Here is a 24,037-nt window from a genome sequence, read left to right as displayed (position 1 = left end):
GAGTACATTTTTAGGAAACTGTTTGCTGGAAGGTTGCTTCTAGCCCTGTCTTCTCAGTGATAAAAGCACACATCAAGTTTGTTACAGATTGGGTAAACCACAGAGACTGGCAACTGTGATCCAGCTAGACTTCGGCTTTAAAGCGAAAAAGAAAATATGCTTGGCTTCAACCAAGTGGGAAATAGGTAGTTCTAAACCACTTTTTATTGAGTATCTGATTGTCTTCGGCTTTATTACTTTTGTTTCACAATAGTATCAAGGATTACTTTTCCCAGGAAAAGATACCACCTAATCCTGGGCTGCTTTGTCTGTTTCTAAATGACAAGTAATGCTGTATTTTGCAAGTACTGTCCTATTTCTTGGAAGAAGTTTATTAAGATATCTGAGGAGGCTTAGTTCTCCCTGTGTGTACTTACTTCTCTGTAGATGTTTTAGGGGAAAAGCCCTTCAAAATGTCAGTGTGCTGGTCTGGGTGTATGGAGAAGGTGATGCTGCTTTTGCAGAGCAGAATGAGCTATGGCAGTGCTGAGCATGGTGTCTTACTACCTTTTAGTTTCAGTGGACACCCAAATAAAACTCACTGGTGTTCATGTATGTTTAATTTCTGTCCTGACACCAGATGTGTTAGCTTATAGACAACAGGAGGTCACCAAGCTTGCCATGCTGCTCTATGAGAAGAGAGGCAAATAAGATCCTTAGTTACTGCTACATCCTTTGGAAAGAAGCACAAATAGCATCACTAGAATAACTGGTGTGTCAAGCTCCTGGGGAACAGTAGTTCAAACCTCAGCTTATGGGTCGTACTCCGTGCCCCATTTCTCTGCTCTTGTCTATTTTGGTGTACACCCTTTCTAAGTCGGCTTGGTTTTCATACATTTAAATATTTATGTATTTAAATAGCTTCTTGAATGATGTTGAGACTTGTAGTCAAACACAACCTCTCAATTCACCTTGCCATGCTGGCTCCATGCAATTCAGTTCCTATTTATCTCAGCCTTTTAAAATCAGCTCTTTTGCTGAGGAAGGCCTTTCAAAGGATGTTGCATCAGCCCATTGTTAAATAAACCTTTAGACATTTATAATGGATTCAGCATTTCCTGCTTTTTACAGTTCCAAGAATGCTGAATGACGTGCAGACACACTTCATCAGGATAAGATTGCTGTATCAGCCCCTCACTAAAATGCACTCATTATTCAAATAATAACCGTATGTCTTCAGCATGTGTTCTGTGAAATACGTGTACATGGTGTGGGTGAAGAAACCAGCCCCCTTTTTTCAACATGCAAATCCTCACTTCAGATTGTGAGTCTTTTACTACCCAAAATGAGGCACCATGAGCAGAGATTTGCCTGTTATTTTGGGCAACGTGTTAACATTCCAGAAGTTTGAAAATGTGGTTTTGAAGGGGGACTGAATTCATTTAGAAGTTGAAGTCCCACAGTAGGTCTCATGTTGAAGATGAGTTGTGGGCAGTAATGGTCAGTAGGATGCTTTTGAAAGGTTTGTCTTCATCAATGCTGAAGCCCACTGTAATCAAGTGAGAGGTACAGCAGGTCCGTGGCATTGCGGAAACTCAGAGTACTTGCTTTGGAGGGGACAAATACGGGTTAGAAATGACAAATGCCAGAAACACGCCAAGAAAATCAGCTCTCTAAGGAAAGTTTTGTTTCTTCTAGCTGTCAGGAGATGAATTTATAATTTTATGTTTCTCCTGTCATCTCATACATCTTTAAATAATTTCTACAGAAGAGAGAACCAGCAAGGAACATATTTCTTACGCTGCTGTGGGTGTTGGCTGTGTCATTAACACTTGGAGGAGAATCACCATCTTGAAATCCTGTCCAGGCAGGCTTAAAAGCAAGGCTGAAAGAAGAACAATATTTCATTCAATTAAACACTAGATGAAAATCCATCCATCTTCCTCCTGCCTCTCTTTCTCAGTTTGTAAATAACAATGACTACTCATTTTGGGAAAAGTCTGTTGGGGCACATGCGTGTTTGTGGAAGTGGACATTCTAAAATTAGTCTGTATGCTGAATGCATCCTAATCCCTTTCTTTTTACAGCAATAAAGCTGGACTGAAATTCGTGCTTATGAAGGGAGAGTAGAAAAGGTCTGGGATAAACAGCATCGTTTTAGATTGAGAGCAAGAGGCTCCAGTAGATTCTGAGAAGTGAACATCGCATAGCCACAATGTTAAATGCCTGTTTATGTGGTTTATTCACAAGTCATGGGCTCTGACATTCCTCATTTTTCTGCCTTTTCTAGTGTCATAAAAACCTTGGATAACTTAAAAAAAAAAAAAAAAAGGCAAAATAATAGGTTAGTGTCATTTCAAGTTGCTGATTGTGTTCTCTACAGTGGGGACATTGCTGGGGGTCTGATCCTGGGTGATGTTAACCCTGGCGTTCTTCAGAAATTGTAGGTACTTAGGACCCTCTTGTGCAGTTTTCAGGGTAAGAGATGCAATGCTGTATTTTGGGACAATGTTCTCTCTCTGCACTCAATGCTAGTTAAAAGAGCCGTATCAACATAAAAGAGAGCTAAAGGATCCATGCCTGACCTAGGTCATTTGGTACTGAATGGGGGAATACAGCAATGAGCTGTAATTTGAGCAGCCCTTTTCCCTTCTGTGCTGGGTAATGGCTTCTACTAGTTTAATTTATTCAAAGTAATAAAAGTTTAGCTCAGCCAGTTACATAAAATTATTGATAAAAATTGGAAGAATTTAGACAGGAGAATTCAGCAGAAAAATACCTGCTGGAAGTGGCATCTGGTGAACAAGAGAGACTGGAACTGGAAATTAATTGAGGAAGAGGGATGTAATGTGAATTAGGCAGGAAAACAGGAAGAGAAGATAGGCTTTTTCTCTTCTTATCCTCTCTTGATGCCATTCTTTGCCACTGGTACTAAGAGGACAAGGAGGCAGGAATGGACAGACTCTGTCACTGCAATGAGTCATTTCACACTTGTCACCAAATTCCCAGAGCTATCCTGATTAGCTGTGTCAAAGGGAGTGGTCTTAGCCATCTCCCCACCTATTAAGCTTACACAAAGTGCTGAAAATTATCTAGAACATGGGGTTGTAATTCTCCTGTCACCTCCTTCCTAATGGCTTCTTTTCCTCCTTCAGTTCTGCTGCTCCTTCCTCTGTTCTCTGCTTGCTTTCTTGACTGTGTCCCACGCAGAGCCACGGCACAGGTCCAGCTGCAGGGTACTGGCAACATCTGACACAGCACCAGCTGCTATGAGTGTGCCAGATCTGACCAGAGGCTGCTGAGATCACATTCTGCTTGGGTTGTCCAGCAGATGAAACTGCAACAGGAAGATTTTATCAATAGATTCCTTATTTTTTGCTCTTTTTTTGCTGTTCTCTTAATTCTTGCTTTGTGAAGAGCTATTTACCTTCACTACGCGGACTTTGGAAAAGCAGAGCGGAATCCCAGCAACAAGCTACTCCATCTTACCCCAGATAACTTTTGTTTTGCCCTGGAAAAGATATAAAGAACATTTTAAATGTCTGTTGTGAAACTAACTGGCAGGCCAGAGACATTTTCCTCACCGAAACCCTAACAATTCAAGGAAACAAGATGGATGTTTTGAATGAAGTATTTAAGACCTGAACCATTTTAATATTTTTTTCATTATTTTTCTTTCATAAAATGAAGTTTTAAGAATAATTTTGCTGTGGCACAAAGTTGAAACTTTCCAGTAGATTTAATCCTAGTTGAAGGAAGCAGATCTGTGTCAACATTTAACTGCTCAAGCCAGTTTCATCCGTAAAGATATCACTGTGCCCTCCTCTCCCTTCTCACCTCAGGCACATCAGATTTTCAGTCCAGCTAGTTTTGGCACTTGAAAATTGTGAGGACACAGAAATGACATAAAATGCCTTTATAGTTCCTGTGCCCTTCCCTCCTCATCCTCCTCCAGCAGCTTATTCTTAGAAACCCAATGGAGTTTCATCATCCCCAAACCCAGCATACCTTGCACTAATTTGTTACCGCTGGGTACCAAGAGAGACCTGTGCTGGTGCTTTCCACAACAATATTCACTTAAGTTTCTGTGCATTCACTCTTCCATCTCCTTTTCGCATTACACACTCCATTTTTTCCTCTCTATGCAGCCAAGACAAGAGAACTCAGATCACAACAGCAGATCATTTGCCCATCCCCTCTGTCCCCCCTTCTCTCCCGAGAAGGCTGCTGTGATTTATCTCCTTGTGTCTGTGAGCAGGTGGCAGCTGGACCCAAGGCTGAGCCCACTTAGCCTATGATAAATAACATATTTACCAGCTCTTCCATCTTCAAATGCTGTCCACATACAGTCCAGAAAGCAGCACAAAAGTCTAAGATAGCAAATGCATCCAGGCTTCAGGAGACGCAGGAAATGGGAGATATACGATGAGTGTTTTCCTGCTAGAAGTGGGTTGGAATTGAAGCATTCTCCTCACCCTGGTACCTTTTATTCACATTCCTGGAATTATCTGGCATACTTGGTTTATCCCCAGCCATCTGTGATGGGCTGAGCTGAGAGAGATAAGCCCAGTAGTCAGAAAATTGAGGGAAGCATTTCTGGCTGTGATAATCTTCTCGGGCAGCTAATATACATTAACATTTGTCCAGCCCAATGATGCAGGTGGGCCTTTGCTAATTTTTGTTCCTGGATGTCTTTTGACAGGCAGAGGAAGAATGCAGGGCTTTGGGATGCTGGGGGAAATTTGGCTGAAACCTCTTTACTACCTTCTCTCTTCTGCTCTGTCCCTATGGTATCAGAAAGGAGAGGGAAAATATACCAGCCATCTCTTTTCTGCCCTTTCCTGCTAACAGTGCTGCCATGCTCTGTCTTTTCTGGTAGGCAAAGAGCAGCATGTCAAAATTCCTGTTCTGGCTCAGCAATATGACTGCACGTGTCACTATGCTCCTCTTCCCTGTAAAACTGGGGAGTTTCTGCCAGCTTGCTGTTTTTGCAAGAAGTTTGCTGCTGCAGTGTGATTTTTTTTTTCTACAAGTCTAATGGGTGCTGTTGAAGGGAATGGTATATTAATGGATTATTTCCCTGATGCTGAGCAGTGAGCTCTCTGTGGTCATAAGTTTTGCATCTATAATCAGGGCTGGATTGCTTATTGTTTTCCTCCTGAGTGAAACATATTGTTTACGTCAATAGATTTATTAGAAGTAGTCACCAGGTGCTAAAAGATAGGTGACAAAAGGAGATCTTTCTCAAGAATGAGTGCAAAGGAGGTCTAAGATGGGAGAAGGTTCCAGAACAGAAGTTTGAGTAGCCTTTAGGTTATTGGTCTCTGCTTTACAGTTCATAATAAATCAGGAGGTGTTTAGAAACAAACAAAATCTGTAGTTTATCGATCTGTGCATTGTCTGGATAGCTGAACTAGGGATATGGATTCCTATAAGTCAGGGAGCCTGGGAATGGTAGAATCTGGGTAAGTTTTCATGTCTGTAGAGTTTAAGTACTTTCTTGTAAGTTCCTTCCACAACAAGACCAGAGGCAGAATTTGTTCTTAATTATTTGTTCCACCAGAGTGACCTGAGCAGCTTGGACTAGGAATTTATTTTGGAAAGTGCTGGAAATCTTCCACAGTCTTTTGGATTCAGTCTGTGTGTCTCAGTTATCCTGGACAAGACAAGGAATCCTGTGGTTCATTTTTTCTGGGGAGCAATTGAAGCTAAATGATGTTGGGCTGTCAATATTGAATCTTGGGTACCAGTGAGCTCCTAGTAACATACAGACAATTCTCTGCATCCCATTATCCATGAGGGACGGGTGGGGGAAATATCTGAAAGAGAAGCACAAGCTTTGATTAGTAACAATCAACTTTCAGTGCCTCATCTGCCTTGGAGAAAATGCTGGGGAAGCCAAAGAGATTGCAAAGGGAAATAAGGTTAACCTAGGTTTCGACATTCAACACATGGAGGGTTGTGTTTCGCTTCTATATCCTGAGAAAGGTCTGGTGTGTGCAGAATATCATGATTTCCTCCTTCTCCTCCCTTTGCTATTTGTGTGTGCCCAATGTTAGTGCTGGAGGAGCTAATGCCTTTTCTCTTCTGCAGCTGGAGGTGGAGATGAACATCCTGAAGTCTCAGGAGTGCACAGCTGAGCAAAGTACCATCATCACCAAGGAGGAGGTTGACACGCTCAGGTAGGCAAACCAAGGCAAAGCCTAAGAAGAATGTACTATTACCAGTGGAACTAATGGGAAGGGAAATGCCCAGGGTAGTTTCACTGCCTGCTCTGGTTATTGCCATCTCATGATAGAGCAACAGGTACAGGATCTCACCATGCTACAATGCATGAAAAGGTGTATGCATCTAAGCTGCCTGTGTCCGTAGGCTGCCTGCTATTTGGGGAACAGCACGGCAGCATCAATCAGAACATATTTTCCTTCTGTTTCTGAAGTATCATACTCTTTTCCTGAGCACACTTTCAACTTTCCCACCAGCTTTTGTGGCCATGAGAAATCCACGAAGCAGTAACAGAAAGCCTCAGCCTCTGATCTTTCCTGCATTTAGATACTTTATAAGCTTTTTTATCTTTTTGGAGGCTGCAGGCTCTTTTCTTTTAGTGTCTGGGGTCTCTTGCACACAGTTCATAAGACTGGCTACTGCATCACTGTTCCCCCTGTTGACTTTCTTTCCTGTGGAAAAAGCATTGCTGTTTGTTTCTTATTTAGACCAAATCTCGACTGTAAATACAGGATTTTTTGGCATGTGTGTGAAGAGGTTTAGAATCCAGCTTTTGTAATACTGATGTGTGTGTAGCACTGGACGTAAGAGCTATGTTTCCCCTTGTGCGTTGCTGCAGATGGCAAAGGGGTACCTGTTGTGATTCAGTGAAAGAGGAGTTACAAACCAGCATTTCAGCAGAGGATGCATGAGCATTTACAAATGCTGCAGTGAATCTAGACAACCTTTCCATGTGTTTATTAAAGCATTTACAGCTTCCATTCCAAAGCAGGTGACAGTAAATACTGAGCACAGAAAAGTTCATCTGTTTCTGAATGTTTGATAAAGTTTCTTTTATTTAAGCTGAGGAAATCAGGTCTTGAAAGACTGAGTTTTTTGAACTCTCAGCTGACATAAGACTTTAGCTGGAGTTTCAGTTCTTAATTCTTTTATATTTTCAGCTCCATCACTATAAAGCGTTACTGCCTCATAGGACTTTGAAAGCAAGATTTTGCAGCCAGCAGGTTCTTGCAGAAAGCAGAAATTACTGTCCTGTATGTTATGACTTTGCTCTTGTGCTTTGCCTCTGGATGTTGTTTTATGGCTTTGAAAGCCCAGTTCCATGTCAGAGAGGAGGTGTTTGAAAACAACATATGTCCAGCTAAGCTATTCTGAGATGTTTTAGGAACGTAATCTTAGGGACTCACTCCTATAGTTCCCTTTAAGTGGTGCAATAGTCCTAGAGACCTAAGGAATCCCTTTTTGATTTTATCATATGTTTGAGTTCTGGTAAAGGATAGTGTAGCTTCCCTTTTTTAGGGGGATAAGCCTGTCTCCATCTCTTTTTGCATAATTGTGGATATTTGTTTGACCTGAGCTCATTCAGGTTTTTCCTTTGCTGATGTGCACTAGACCCTCTGAATCTGATGTTTACGCTGCAGAAGTATTCATCACCTCCTCAGCCACGTTAAATCTGTCACTCCTGATTAATAATACACCTCTGTATCAGTAAAACCAGCAGCCTGTTTGCTCTCTTTAGGGAGCTAAAGGTTTTCCGAGTATTTCTACAGTACTTCCTCAGTCTCTCCCTCCCTGGGTTAGTATGGGCTGCAGCATCCTTTCGTGTAGGGTGCTGTTCATGTTCTGCCTCTTTATTTTCACCTCTGAGACTCATTATTCTGTGTTTATCTTCACCAAACAGCATTTGCCATCTATTAACTGAGCAGCTTCAGGGACAGCGTGTGCAGGAGGAGACAGCTGGATTGCCACATAGTCCAGGACCACTTCATATTGCAGGAGACTCTTGGGACTGGGGATTGAGATGTCTGGCTTTGCCCTAAATTAAAATCTATTTCCTGGGCAGGGACAAGTGGAGCTCGCAAATACCTGCTTGTTATAGGATTGTGGTGTTTGATTCTACTCAAAGGTAGCCCTAAACTCCCCGTGGTAATGCTTTTCTCTCTTTGTTTATGAAGAATTTCTCTGACTACTAATGTCATCTCTCCCCTCCTTTCATGAAATTATGTCAAACCTATCACACAAAGTATGACAGAAGCACAGGCCTGTTCCCAGCAAAGCTTTTGATGAAGTAGAGCAACTCTCTGGTGCTGAAAGCTGTTTCAACAAAGAGGCTCAGCTTCTGCAGCTGTTTCATGGTGATATTTTGGCTTTTCTTCTCTTTCCCGTTTCAGCATGGTGTACTCCCGAGGCTGTGGATGCACAGAGGCCACAGGCCCAGGATCTAATTCCGGGCTGTTTTTCATGTCGCTTTTTACTGAACCACTTTTTGTTGTTATGCCTGATTTAAATACTTGTCCCAGGCGCTGATGGTAGTCATTTAGCCACAAAGCTGTTCCAAAAAGCATGGATTTGTTTGGTTTTAATCACCCTTTTCACTGCTCTGCTCTAACAGTAAATGACTTGGTGCAAAATGCTCTTTCTGCTGGAGCTCTCTTTGCTGGAGAAGTGGTAAGCCAGTCCCTGCTTCTTTTTCCTTACTGCTGGCCACTCCTACGCTTCAGGTGTCTTCTCAGTCCACTCAGCATTGAAGAGTCTATTCCATACAGACTCATTTTCTTATTCTTCTAGACTTAAGATGTCAAAGGATATGGTTGGGCCTTACTTTGTGTTTTCCAATATTTTCTGTGCACTGAAGAAGAAACTGGGCCAAATTCATTCTTCACAGAAGAGGGTCTTTCTCAAAGGAGTGTGAAATTAATAACTATTGTCCCCCAAGTTTTTGGAGTTCGGGAAAAATGTGCTGTGGTCCATGCCAGAACACTCCTCGTGGCTCAGCTACATGTGTCCTCTCCATATAGCTAAGGCAAAATGAGTAGCTCTGGGTAAAGAACAGAAGGGATTTGGAGAAGAACAGAGATTAGTGTGGGAAAAGATCAGATCTGCTGTGCTTATTCTCCTCCTCTGTCCTCATGGGCTTCAACAGGACAAATTTATTCAATTTTATGTATCTGGTAAGGAGAGGTGAGCAACCCAAGCTTCAGTGTTACTCCTTCCTTCTATAGAGTGCTACCAGAAATCATTTACGGTAGAAAACAGGGGAAGAAGGCAAACATTCAAGTTGGAAAGTGGGGAAAGAAATGCCACAGCTTAAGAGGCATTTTTTTCCATTTCTGTAGTTGATTGCGGTCTTTGAAATCCCATTAACCTACAGTACAATGAGTCTGGTCTTCTGGGCTGAGCCCAGCCTCTCCAGTTAGCTGCTGTCAGGAAGGAATATGAAATATAGAGGAAAAACCAGCAGAAGCCAGTGAGGGGAATTTGCAAAGCAGGAATGGACTGTGAGCCTCTAGGCATTTCCATATACACCCCGTGGTTAGAAGCTAACTTCCGACAACAAAAGCAGGAGAGACATAAAGGAGAGAAAAAACCATCCATATTAATCCTTTGAATCCGTAATCACCTCCTGTGAGTGAATGAGAGCTTTTAAAAATATATCTTTTGTCTCATTTTTCTTTAGTATGGAAAGTAAATTTTCAGCGAGAAACTTGAAAGACTTTTATCAGTTTTTCCTCCTTCTCATGAGAACAAAGTGCTCTTTCGTCAGACCTTTTATAACTTTAAATGTGAAACTCTCTCCCAGCATCATCGTTTCTGGAGACAATAAAAGCTGGTGCTAACACTGTCATTTCTCACACTTCTGCCTGCTCCTTCTGAAATATTTGTTTATGTTCTGCAGATCTTATGAGGAGAAAAGGTGGTCAAGCTGTTGAGTTCCTGCACTGTGGGGTATAGCAAAGCAGAGAGCATTTAGGCATTAGCACCTTTTAGAGGGAAGGTAACAACTGTGCAGAAAATAGTATTTCAGAACCCATAAATAAAAGTAATGCATTTAAAAAGAACTTCACTGAAGACTTAAGTGGCAACAGCTGAAGGACTTTTTCATCTGGAACAAATCTGAACTTTTTCTTTCTGCTGTCAAACTGCAACCCCAGTAAATCCTAAATGTTTTCTGTGGATTTGGTGACTGGTTAGAGTTACAGTAATTCAGAAGAAATTCATGTCCTTGCCAATGCCTATTAGTCACACTTGCTGGAATTCTGTCTGCTCTGCTCCTAACACCATCTCAATGCCATCTGGATCCCTTAATAGCATCTTCCTAACATATACATTTTCTGCTCCGTTCAATAGTTTCCTGTTCAGCAATAGCTTTTCCACATGGCCATGTCCTCTTTGAAGATGAGGCCTCTGTGAGACATGTTTTCATTGGTGATATCCGTGTTGCTCTAAGGGCAATCACATAGCACATCTGAGAATATTCAAAATTAATAAAGGAAAGGGAGAGGGATGGTGATGGGGAGTTGTAATTGGTTAACTCCACTGAAAAGCTCCGGACTGAGAGAGGAATTGCTTAGATACTGTCGAAAAACAGATTGTCCTCCTTCTTCCTTCCTAAAATAGGAGCACCCTGGCCTTTCTCTCTAGCAGCTGTTGCTCACCATCTAAGCACTTTTTATTAGATGATTGAATGCACATGGTGAGATGTCTTGAATCTCACAAGTGTCATTTCAGGAGACCTGAGGCTGTAATTATTTCCTTTTTTTTTGTTTTTTTTTTCTTCTTCCCTCTTCTAATTTGGGACTATGAAACATGCAGTGGGGAGGAAATATAAAGCACAGTTCTGAAAAGTGACTGAATATCGGCAAGTCTGAGCAAATGCCATTGAATCGGTACTCTTGCACTATATTTGATCTTGTCAAAGGCTGTAGAGGTTGCTTAAATGTACCTTCTGCTTGTGAAGCCTTTGACTCTGGTCAAGCTCTCTGTATCTGATGAAAAAAAACTCTTAAAGAAAGGCAAAGAGATCTTTGACAGAGTTTTAAAGTGGTTTTGTATTTTCAAATCCCCGTGTGGAAAAGTTGGTAACTTTTCCAGAAATTAATCCAAAATGTATTTCCTTGAATCACAGCATTGAGACTGGTATCTGAGGTTTCTTCCTTTCTCGTGCTACAAGGCTCATAAAATGGGCATCAGCATTCATTCCAGGCCAAACATTAACTTGATAGATGGCTGGGCTCTACCCATATGTTCCTGTACTTCCTTTTTTTGTGGTTCTTAGATGAATTTATCTTGGATTGTTCTCCTTACCTGAAAGTAACTCCCATATGTATCAAGTTGAAGCATGCAAATTAGTGATAAAATAGCATCACATGTCTTGTGCAGATGTCCCTGGACAGGGAGAGCACAAGGTGCACGCAGACTAAGGCTGCCTTTGTGAATGCTGGTGCATCCAAAAACAGTACACAGTTGGCCCAGTACCTGAATATATGTAAATGGAAATATTCAAGTGCCAAGCAAGTAAATATTTTCCAGTATTTGACTGCTGTATCTTAACTACTAGCTGCAAATGCTTTGCTGTGTTTATATCTAGATGGGATTTCCCTTGCTTCCCTCACTTTACCATTGGGAAGTGTTCCCCAGGGCTGGAAAGCAAAGCCAGAATAACACAAACTGTTTGCTAATGGTTCTTATCGCTTTCCCACTGGAGATCCGGGACACTTAACAGTCTTAAAAATAGGTTAGAAAAGGGATAAGTAGTGAAAGCACTAGTCAGTCCTAGAAAACCTCTGTGGTACAAAGAGGTTACAGCAATGTTCTTGACCCTCAACACAGAAGGAGCGGTGAGTTTTATCTGTGAGGGAGAACAGAGCATGGAGGGGAGCTCCCTGTGCCTCGGTAGGCTGACCTTACCCTGGGAAGGGTACCCTGGTAGCAGGAGTACTGGGAAGGAGCAGGCACCTGAGGGATGAGCCCAAGGGCAAGCTCGTGAGGAAGAGGCTGTGATCACAGTTTCATGCTGTCAGTCACAAAGTACACAGCCTGGGTCTGCCCTCTGGGTGCCCCAGGCTTCCAGTCACTGCTCTTTCTTTGGAGAGGTACAAAGGACATGAACCAAATCATTAAAATCTTAAATTGCAGGTGAAATAGCCTGAAAAAATATCAACTTAAACCTCCCCTTATTACAGCTTGCTTGTGTCTTGTATCTTGGTGTTTTCTGGTCAGTGCTATGCATGGTTTTTAAAGGGCATCAAAGACCGCTAAGCCTAAACCTCCCCATGGAGAGAAGTTCTGTGGGCAGATAACAGCAACATCACAGCTTATTTGGGAAGCTGGATGAGGAGAAATCTGTTTGAAATTAACATTCAGCATGTCAAGTATCGAGAAAGTGCAGATGAGAGTCCTGTGTCTGGCTCTGACCTTTCAGTAGCTGCCGCATTGTTGGTCCTCAGAGAAAAATGTTGCTCTTCTTGTGGCTTGTTCTGAAATCCATTTAGAAACACGTTGGTAAAAGCATTCATTCCATTTTGAATTTCCATTTTTTTCAACCTTTTCAGTCTCCTGCTTCTTTGGCATCTTCCATTCCCTCTAGCTTTGTGTCTCTTCTGCAAATTATTAATGATCCTTTTAAATGGCCTAGACAACGCTAAAGGCGACTCCTCCGATGGTTTAGAAGCTTTCAAGAGGAGGGGGAAAAAAGATGAAGTTCTGTAATATCTGAAAATTACCAGCAGGGGTCGGGCTTACAAATAATTTAAGCAATTCAAGCTGCAGATCCGTAAAGGAGACATTTCTGTGCTGAACAAGCTGGAGGTCAACCGGCTTCTGTGGAAAAGTTAGTAACTTTTGCCCAGTGAACAGGAGAGAAGACTTCTTTGTTGTACCTGACAATTCTGTTGAAAGATTTGGGGTTATTGACAGTTGGATACAGTGTTCATTGTCACAGTGCAAGGATTTCTAGCTTAATGTAGATCATTTCAAAATGAGCATTATCGAGCAAGATAATTCATATTTGAAAAACAATCTGGGAAAAATGTCCTGAGAAAACTGGATGCAAAGATCAGTGTTAGTATGTGTTAGTTGCACAGTTCATATCAGGAAGTTAACATGTCAAAGGTGAGGTCCTTGGAGCGGCATTAAGGTTTTTGTGCTCTGTACCTGAATGCAAGCAAAAATGTTATATCAAATGCTTATAATAATATCTGCTGCTAAAAAGTTTGATAGAGTCCTCTGAAGGATTCACCGGTCATTAGACTAAGGTTGATGTTGTTGATATAAGGTATTTGTTCTTTCAAAAAGCTTTGAGCCAAAGGTCACAAAAACCTTACTCTGATGGATAAGAAAAAAAAGGGTTTTTCTTTGTTTGATTAATAAGAATATAAGAATCATAGAGGGCTGTTTGTCCCAATGTACTGTCTACAGGAATGGCTACTGGTGGCCATATGAATAGGGTATTTTGCCAGAAAGCTCTCCTAGTTTCTACTACCTTGTCTCCAGTGTCTCCTGAGACACAGATAATAGATATAATGTCTTTCTACTTTGTAAAGCTTGATGTGTTTTTCTTTCGTTAATTTGTGTATGTAGTACAAAGTTAAAAGATGGAAAATCAAAGAATAAATGTTGTTTTCACAATGCTGAGGGTTTTCCGCTAGGTCCTAGAATGGTTTTTATTGGGAACTTGCTGGAGGAGTTTATGATTGGTTTGTGAGAATTTGAGATAATATGAAATTATTCAGCTTGTCAGGCTGTTCAGTGTTTCAGAAGAATGTATGACACTGCTTGAGATGCAAAATGAGCATCAATAATTGTAAAACTCATGCACATAAGAAAAACCACCTTTACTTTTGCTCCCACAGTAGTGGGCTCTAAATGAGCTGTTATCACTCAAGAAAGAGATCTTGCATTGTTGTGAACAGTTTGCTAAAAATAAGTTGCTCTGTAGTTAAAAACACAGGCGGAATACTAGGAATTATTAGAAAAGAAGTTGAGAACAAACTAGAAAGCCCCATTATACCACTGAATACATCTGAATGCTGTTTGTAGTTCTACCTCGTTTCATAGCAAAAACTCTATATTAAAGAAGAATAAGAAGCAAGGTCAATAAAGATGATCAGAAATATGGAAAATCCTTGATGTGAAGAAAGACTAAATTGAGATTCTTGGGTAAATAATGGAGGAGGCCTGTAAAGTGGTATGGAGAGGGGAGTTGGGTGCAATTATTCACAGCTTTTCATAGCAGAACTAACAGGCACTCAGTGAAATAATCACATGTGAAGTATGAAACAAAATGAACTAATTTTTCATACAGCACATAATTAAATTGTGGAACTTACTGCCAAGGAATGTTGTGAAGGCCAAAAGTATAAATCAGATCAAGAAGAGATTTGATGCACTCATGGAGATTTTAGCTGTTGGTGGTTATTAAACGTGATGCTCTAGACTCAGTCTGTGGTTCAGGAAGTATCTAAGTGGATTTACTGTATATTCAAGTTGTATATTTTTAATATACTTTTACAAATTATATCTTCATCACACAAACTTGTGTCTTTTAGTCCTATGTTTTAACTGCATCAGTAGCATAGCTTTGTGAAACTGAACATAGGAATAATGCTGCTTGGGATTTCATATTTTAGTTGCCTATTTGTGGTGGGGATGTGCAGGAACACTGTGTCTATTAACTTTCACTTCTTCTCCAGGCTGAAAATTGAGGAGCTGGAAGCTGAACGAGGCAAGCTGGAAGAGGAGAACAGATGTCTAGAAATGAAACTGGAGAAGCTGACTCTTCAGGTAGGAAATGTGGAGGTCCAGAGCAGCTGAGGAGCGGGACACGGTCCATTTGCTATAGCTGTTTTAAGAGATGTGCCACAATGCTCACAGTGCACACCTTCACTTCCCTCAGTCTGGGCAAGGCATTTTTTGGAAGCTAATGCAAACTACCTAACACACCTGTATCTCTGGCTGTGTTATTGGAGTGTTTTGATGTCAGTTGCAGTCTCACAAATGCAGATGTGTTTCTTAGTACCTTTGCCTAGAACCTCTTCTTTTCCTTCTTGGAACCTTTAAAACTTTAAAAAACGCCACTACCAGAAGCTGTCTGTTTCCAAATTTGTGCCAAAGCAGGTGCGTAGACAGGACTTAACAGAACAAAGGTGATGTGACCATTTGAGTTCCACTGGTACTGAAGATTCCACTGCTGCCATCAGCAGTGCAGAGACCACCGGTTTCTGGCCTCTTTAGTAGTTAGGATGACATGGCAGCATCTTCAGATCACAGACATGGAGAGCTGAAGATGTGGAGTCAGAAGGATGAAAGGGTGTGTTTCTTTCACTGTGCTACAGTGGGTATTTTATGTTTTCCTAAGGTAGTGCTGTCCTATGTGGCAGAAGGTCTTCAGCTTTTCAGTCTAGATAGATCTGTTAAATTTCACTCTCTGTGAAGGAGGGCAAGGACACTTGCAGCAGTTGAGTGGACTGTCTGTTCAGCTTGCTCTCGTTCTGGAAACAGCTTTCCTGTGCAGAGAAGGGCTGTGGGGGTTGCTTCAAGCTTTTGTTGTTTCTTGTTTGAAAGGTGATGGAGCAAACAAGAACCTGAGCCTGTTTGTTTAATCAAAGCACATCCTGCTATGAACAGTGTTATTACTCCCTTATCTTCCCTGTGAGATGCTGAAGAATTCAGCATTGTAGTGTTTCATTCTTTTAATTTTTCCATCTTTACTTTCTCTTTTTTTTCCATTTTCATGTAAATTGCTTCATGGTAGGAAACCTGCAGGTTTGAAATTACCCAGATTTCAGACAGACCATTGATTTTATCTTGACACCTATTAGAGACAAATCAATGGTTTTTTTTTTTTTATTGCCAATTCCTAGAGACAGGGGAAGTGACAGCTTTGATAAAGCAGGGAGCTAAGAGCTGCTGAGCATCTCTGCTGAGCCACATCTAGTGAGAAACCTGTCACTTGGCTCTCCTTTAATTGGGTTTCAGTCATCAGAAAGAGATGAAAGCTTTGGGCTGGTGTTTGGATGCTTAGGTCTCCAACAAACACAACAGCAGCTTTGGTTTCAGAGCAGATTACAACTTGCTCAGGTCACATTTAATCTGCCAACATTATATTACAGTTGCTGTTGACTTTTCAAGAAGACCTGACCAGAGGAATTCCTTATTTTATTTATGATGTGTCCAGATGCTCTGCTTTCTTTGCTCATACTGCTCTTGAGATGCCAAATCCCCAAGCTTTTTAAATGGCTCATTCAAAGAGGAAAGGTCCAAAGTCTTTAGTGTGTAGTCTCACTAATTGTCTGCCTTCTGGTCCTTGGTAGAGCAGATCGGCAGCAGCTATCATTTGGATACATGAGCTTTAGCAGTGTAGAAAAGTAATGTGGTAATAGGAATAAGATGGGACATTTGTAGTGGTAAGGCTACTACACAGTAACTGTTGTACTGTTCACCGACAGAGCTTTGAAAGCTTGTCATGGGATCTCCATGGCCTGTCTCATTAATGGTGCACACTGTTTGAATGCAGTATTGTGGAGGGCTTTGTGGAGGGAGTGAGGAAGAGTGGGAATGACCTGCAGATAGAGCAGAATTAAAATTTTATAGGGAGGATGAGTTAACATGTAGGAAAAAGACAAGGAAGATGGTCATTTGGCTTAGCAGGTCCCCCAAAAGGCTAGTTAGTGAGAGTGTAATCATGCTTTTACTTCTGCTTTGCCAAGACAAGAGGTAGCTCCCCCCTTCCTTAGATTCTCACTCTGCTTGTGTCTTAGAGGACTGGATGCCAAAAGCAGCTTCTCTGAAAGAGGAGAGGAAGTCTTAAATATAAGGATATGTAAGCTGAATGCTAAAATGTCAGCATTGATCAGCATGGTCCCACCTGAATGGTCAGGGTTTCAGAACTCCTCAGAGGGGAAAACATCAGCCTTCTCATTCTTTTTCACCTTGAGAATCAAATATCTTGACAGACCAAGCTTAGAATTACCTTTTTTATAAACCCATTGGAAGGAAGTTCCTTACAGTGGGAACCCACTAAGTTAAGGATAAGCTCAGAAATTCACCTATCAGTGCTGAGCAAATATGCTGAAAACACTGTACACTCAGATAAGGTCACTGAAATGATGCTAGTTTGACATGTTATTTATTCCCACCTCTGAAAGAAATTACTGGGAAATGGTGGGTAAAAATAAAGTCTCTACCCCAAAGAGGAGAGAAAAGCAAGGAAAATTTTATATGGAGAAGTCACAAGAAAATTTTACTGAACAGAAAGACGACAAATTAAAATCATGGGAAAAGCATGGCATCAAGTCAAATAGAGGTATAAGAAAAAGCAAAGGGTGACATTAAACAAGACAGGACGTGAGTGATTTCTGACAAATCTTTATCTGCAGTTACTTTTTTTTTAAAATAAAAACTCTGACTTTCTGGGCTTGTGTCTACTAAATGAAAGATACATAGAAGGGGTGTATTAAAGTTGTGTATTTGTAGGGGGAAGAGGAAGGATGGACTACTCTGTTGAGTTCACAAGGTTGCAGGTGGTGAATGAAATCTAGGGAGATACTGCTAATATTTAGTAATTAAAAATGTCAATGTTTGACTGTATTGACATGTGGAAAGGAGTAAAGTTCCAAAAATTCTTGCTTCATTTCACATCCTTTTATATCCGAGTATTGACACATGAATTTGCTCATTTCTGCTTTGGCTGCTGCTAACAATAGCCCACTTTGTGAACTACAGGACCTTGATAGACTGGCATGTGAGCACATGGAAAGCTACTTTTGTGTTAGGTGTGTGATTCATGCTCCCTGAGCTCAGTATTAGCAAAGGAACTGAGATACTGATAGCTATCTGCAGCAGCAGATAGAGAATATCTGACATCTCTTTGCATTCTGTGCTTGTGTGGGGACAGCTTGAATTGTGGCTGAGGGCACTTTCCAGCTCCCCGCACCCCTTCTTCCAAAGCCCCTTAGCTCTTGACACCTAGCTGCAGGCTGCATTGATTTTCCTTCACTGGTATAAAGACTTTAGCATGGATATTACTCACTGGTCGGGTCTTTACTGCTAATAAAAATCTCAGATTACAAAACCACAGGAACTAGTGGAACTGGAGAGAAATGACACCCTGCTGAGGGTGCCTCCCCATTGCCCAGGACCTTCTCTTAGGACAAACATTTCAACTGTGGCTCAGGAGAGGGATTCAAATAATACCCAAAAAAAGTGGATTTAACCAAACAGTTTTATCTCCTCTCCCCTACCCTTCTTTCTTTTGATGAAGGCTTCCAGGAAAGCAAATGTGCTGTTACTGCTTGGCCTAGAGTTCAAGACTTGCTGAGATTTCAGTGAAAGATTTAGTTTGTTTAGTTATCTGAAATGATCTGGGCTGTCTTCTCAAGCTGCTGGTGGAAAAGTGCAACTCAATGCCAGGAACAAAAGAGACTGATCAAATCAGTGCTTTTTGGATAAAGTGGGAGGAAAGAGTTGTGAGGAGTGTTCAATTAGCATTTCTTACTGCTAGGAGCCTTGTGTTTACAGGCAACCAAGCGGATGTGAAGTGTTCCTTATGCAAATACTACTCTCCTGCTTTTCCTGCTCTCCTCTACTCTTCAAGCTGAAGGAGAAAAAGATTCTTCAAGTTTGGCTGCTTCAAGGAAGATTGATTAAAATCAGCTGCAGTTTGACTTAATTGGATCCATATGCTTGGAGAGGGAGCAGGACTAGTTAGAAGTCCTTGTAATTAGTTCACAGCTGGTTGGTGAGATAAATTAAACTCCAGATAGGTTATTTTAATTGGTCTGCCTAAGCTAGCATGGACTTGAAGTGGTTGGTCCCACCAAAGCAGGAAGCTCTGTACAGAGGAGGCTCTGCAGGGAGAGTGGCTGGCTGCTGTATTAAGTTCTCCAGGAGTCAAACTCCATGGAAAATGAAGGTGCTTGAGGCATCCAGAGTGCTCTCATGTTTCTTTTTTCTCTTATCTCTGAAGCCTTTGTGGATGGGCTAGTCTCCTTCTTCGCCTAGCACTGTGTTCTGAGGGAATAACAAAACATCTGGGAGCTGTACTCCAAGTGCAGATTCCTCTGTGGGGTGTCCAGGGAGTGTTTCTCCTCTTTAAGCATTAATGACTCATTTTATAGTTAGGACTTTGGCGGGCAGGCAATAACCAGCTTCGAGTTAAGAGCCCAAGGCAAAGTTGAGGTCATTTAACAGTCTAACTGTTCATTATGTGACCAGTGAAGAATGATGAATGAATCATTTACACTGTTATAAATCTTAAAGGGATATTGTCAACCTTTCAACATTCCTTAATTGACCTCTCAAATGCTCATGAGTCTTCTTCCTGGATTGTCTCTGTGCTTGCCCTTTCACAAACATCCTGTCCTTTTTCCTCCATCTATGGATGCTATGGTCTGCATTAGCCTCTACAGTACAGCTGGTCATCATTAAAAACCTCAGGTGGTCAAGTTCAGCCCCTTTAAAGAAAAGTCAGGTTTCTTTAAATGAGTTTGGGCAAATCACTTGGCATAGCTTTTGACAAGGTGTAAGACCAAATGTGTGTGTGCTTCAGAGGGATTTAATTATTAGATAGCGTACTGAAAACATCCAGCAGGAGACCCAGTAAGAAGAAGATTAAGGAGAGAAGTGCAGGTCCAGGTCTGCAGAAGATCACATCATATTGTGCTTCCTCACCTATCCAGTACATATAGTTTCCTGGTAGCATGTGGGAGTGGATGTGGAGCAGAGAGAATTGTGATCCTTTCTACAGTCTCCCAATAAGCTCGTCTTAGGCATCATCACAGGAAAGTATTATCTTCTAAATTTCACAGGCTGCAGCAAGTCTTCACTGAGGTAAGGAAATGTATACCTGCTCAAGTGTATATTAGCAGAGACCACTCTAGGGGACACCCCACAGTTTTGCTCAAAACACAAATGAAAAACAAGTGATAAAGATCTATGTTGTTGTGGTCAAATTTGTACCATTCCTATGAATGATACCCATCAGAGGTATGCAGTGCTTGCCTAGAACTATTGGAGGACATGCACACAGCCAGTTGCCTGGGGTTGGTAGGAACTGAGTGAATCTGTGTGACAATAGCACTGGAGATGATGGGGCTCAGACAGTAACTTAGAGAAGCACCGTGTAGTCACTGAGCCTGTACACTGGTGGTTAGCATGAGCAAAAACCTCCCTGGTTACACCTGGTTCACTTCAATTGTTGCTTGACCTAGTTAGGTTAAACTGTGGTCAAACTGCTTTGCTGTGGGGGTGTGTCTAGTGTTTATAGTTAGCTGCTAAAGATATATGCTGAAGAGCCACCAAAATGAATGTGAAGGAAAAGAGCTTGCCCCTATAATGTGGCTACATGACAGGATTATATGTATTATTTGGGAGAAAACATCTTGTGCCATGTGGATTAGGTACTGAAGAAAGTCCTAGAACCAGGGTAAAATGGAAGGAGTGTAGAACTTGCCATGCTGTAACCCTCCTCAAGACTACGTGACATGGAATTACCTAGGTGTAGGCAAATGCTTGTACATGTTAATTCTGAATACATTGTAGTTATTAGAATTAACAGGAATTAGAAACATTCTGTGGGAACAGAGGAGCAGCATAAACATGTCACAAAGCTGTAGATTTGTCATTAGGTGGTTCAAGGAGAAGCTGTTTCGTGGCCTCGGTGGCTCTGATAAATGTGATGTGCAAAGTGGATGTCGACTAAAACAAGGACATGCAGAGTACAGACTTGCTAATATTTGTTAACATCAGGGACCAGGAGTGCATAGATTCAGATTTGTGCAGGGAAATTTTACCAACGTGCCCTTAAAAGATTTTTTTTAAAAAAAATGAGTTTGCACATTGAATATTAAACACCTGAAACTCTATAAATTTTGCTGCCAGAGCTAACAGGGTATTGTTTATTTCATGCAGCACCTTTCTCGAAGTTCTGCAGAAACTGATTAATATTTGCATAATACATTTAACACAAAAAATCTATAATAAATTCATTAATGTACTTCTGTCACTGTCCCTGGAAACATCGGCAGTTGTGTGGCATCACACAGCTCATTAGATGAGCAGAAGGGTGAGCGCTGGATTTCCTGAACGGCTCTGAAACAGGGAAAGGTCAGTGCACTCAGCATCAGTACCTGAGCAGTAACACAAGAGATCTCAGAGCAAATAGAGAGCTGGGGCAGGGAAACATCCTGTTGGAAAAGGTCGCTGTACCTAGCACAGACAAAGCACAAACTCTAAGAGGTGACATTCATGTTAAAGTAGAAATTGGTGATGAGCACCATGCAGATGAGGATGCAGCTACACTGAGGAGAAGGGTGCTTCTGGAGTGTGTGTGTTCCACTAAGTTCTCCTGTGGTACAAGAACACTGGCTTGAAACAAGCTTTGATTTTTCTGAACAGGTGTTGCAGAATGATGATGTCATGCAAGATGTTGTGCAAAACTTGATTGTGTCACAAAGGGGTCACTAAACCACTAAATCTGGGGATATTCTGCTTGTGTGTGCTGCTTTCTTGTCAGGAAAGTATGGTGACAGAGACACCATGCAGTGTTCTTGTATGGTAGAATGAGCAAGGATATAACAACATTAGTAATTTCAACTACAACTACATATTTAGACAGTGTGGTGTTTAGAAAATGGCCCATTTAATAACTTCTAATGCTGGCTGATGGAGCAGTAGTAAGCATCACAGGATCACAGAATGGTAGGGGTTGGAAGGGACCTTCAGAGATCATGTAGTCCAATCCCCCTGCTAAAGTAGGAAAGTAGCAACTACTGAAGATTCTAGTGGAAGAAGAGCGTTTTGCTGCTTTCCCAGAACCATCCTTCAGGTGAAAGCCAAGGCTGAGGAGACAGACACAACCATTTTAAAAACAGACTTCACTTTTAAGCTCCTCTAATCTTACTTATCACACGGCAAATAAAAAGCAAAGTTTCAAGAAACGATAAAAGTGGCTGTCCCTTTATAGTTTTCTGTTTTTTCTCTGTAGTCATTTGATGGCATGAATTAGTTTTCAATTGTTCTTTCTTCATTTTCTATTATTCTTCTGCTGCTTTGAATTCTGCTGCAATGTCACAGAAACAAAACAGAAATGTCGTTTAGACCTGTGTAGGGAAAATAACGCCTGGCAAGTTTGTTTACTGAAGCTCTGTGCTTTTTTCCTCACATTGAATACCACATCCGTAAGTAACTGCTCTCTCCATCTTAGACTTTTAGCTTTTTGTTACTAGTTATCAGTTCAGCCATTGCTTGATGACCCAATTATTTTTGAAGTTTTGATTAAAACAAAGTAATAGGTCACAGTTTTATGCTGTCCTTGTCTTTGTCTCTTCTGTTGTGGGCTGGCTTTTTGCCACTGGTCTTTGTGAAGTCAGAGTTTTCAATAATATTCTTGGAACAGTTTTAACCTTCTGGTAAGGAGACTCTGGTTACAGTCTCCTCCTGTTTGGTATGTGAAAAACTAAACACCATCTCTATGAGACAGAAGACCAGAATGTATTACAAAGCTTATGGAAAAGAGATGAAGTCAGTTTAGCCAATTTTGTGTTTGTGTGTGATGAGGAGGAGAATCTACCTGTTTCATGTCACAGTGAAGAGTGGGCAGCATTTGTAATGATGTTGAAGTCATGGATTCACCAAGGGGAAATCCCGTTTGACCAACCCGATAGCCTTCTACAAGGGCATAACCAGCTGGCTAGATGACGTGAGAAGGGCGGATGTCATCTACCTTGCCTTCAGCAAGGCTTTTGACACTTTCCACCACAACATCCTCATCAGAAAGCTCAGGCAGTATGACTTGGATGAGTGGATGGTGAGGTGGATCAAGAGCTGGCTGAATGACAGAGCCCAGAGAGGGTGGTGGTTACAGCATAGAATCAAGTTGGAGGCCTGTGGCCAGTGGAGTTCCACAGGGATCAATTCTGGGGCCAGTCTTGTTCAACATCTTCATCAATGACCTGGATGAGGAGACAGAGTGTACCCTCAGCAAGTTTGTTGATGATACCAAACTGGGAGCCACTGATGGAGATGGCAGTGTTAATCAGAGAAACACGTTTTCTTTATGTGACCTATGTCAGGGAGATTCAGCGTGTGAGATCTTGATGCATTATCTTACATATCCCAGAACCCTTCCCCTTGATCAGACTGACCTACCACCTATTTTCAGCTTGGAGGCAGAGATCTGCATTAAAAAAATGTGTTTCCCCGAAAGAATTTTACTGAGTAGTAGAAGGGAAATTTGATGTGCCTCTGTCTCTTAAACAGTTGGTATTGAGCAATTCGGTCTGCAGTCCAGGCTTGCTGAGGATCAGAGCTCATGATGTGCCTGAAGAGAACCCAGGGGTGTAAGTGGGGAGAAGTAATACCCTGATGTCAGAGCATCTCTGCCAGCACACCCCAAACACAGACAGATCGTGATATGGTCTAAGTCTCCAAATCCACCTCAATTTTCCTTTGCTTGGTAACACTCTAGAGAGACATAGATCCAGACAAGTCAGAAAAAAGTAATTGTTTTTGACAACATTCCTACCTAGATTTGAAAGACAGGTGACAATAGAATGGAAAACAATGCGTAATGTCCTCTTTAAATGAAGATAGACAATCAGGGTAGCAGGGTCAGTGAAATGCTGTGCAAAGGGCATTTTCTTTTTATCTTTTTAAAAAAAAATCAGTGTTATCACATGAGGAGGTTCTGTGTATACGAAGAATTGGTGGTGTTTGTAATGTCCAGTTGTGTTAAATACAGATGGGAGAGTTCCCAGGTGACCCATCACATCTGTGTTTACCCAGGCATGGGGTTCAGCTCCATCAGGAACACTGCTGATCAACATTTAAACTCCACATATCTTGAACAATACAGAAGCTGTGCCTGCTCTTTGCATTTTTGGCAGGACATTTAAAATGAAATAAAAAAGTCTCTGGAAACTATTGTGCATGTTGGACACGACAGAAGATGTTCAGCTGAGATTGTGACCTTTCAGAACAAAGACACTGCTTTTGAAAAGGGGGTTCATTGTGCTACCAGCTCTAGTAAGATGAAAAACTTGAAAAAACAGCAACA

General features: G+C 41.4%; 1 protein-coding gene across 1 annotated transcript in view; it reads left to right on the top strand.

Annotated features, from left to right (window-relative positions):
- The window catches only part of MAD1L1 (mitotic arrest deficient 1 like 1), a 374,437-nt gene that overhangs the window by 197,184 nt on the left and 153,216 nt on the right, over positions 1 to 24,037 (top strand). Inside the window, exons 14-15 of the mRNA XM_061992527.1 lie at positions 6,073 to 6,161; positions 14,676 to 14,766. Of these exons, the coding sequence (XP_061848511.1) occupies positions 6,073 to 6,161; positions 14,676 to 14,766 (180 nt within the window). The remainder of the gene's footprint in view (positions 1 to 6,072; positions 6,162 to 14,675; positions 14,767 to 24,037) is intronic.

This window comes from Colius striatus, chromosome 3 (genome assembly GCF_028858725.1).
Source record: "Colius striatus isolate bColStr4 chromosome 3, bColStr4.1.hap1, whole genome shotgun sequence".
Classification (NCBI taxonomy): Eukaryota; Metazoa; Chordata; class Aves; order Coliiformes; family Coliidae; genus Colius; species Colius striatus.
Note: the sequence above shows the minus strand (reverse complement) of the source record. Positions and strands in the feature narration are given on the sequence as shown.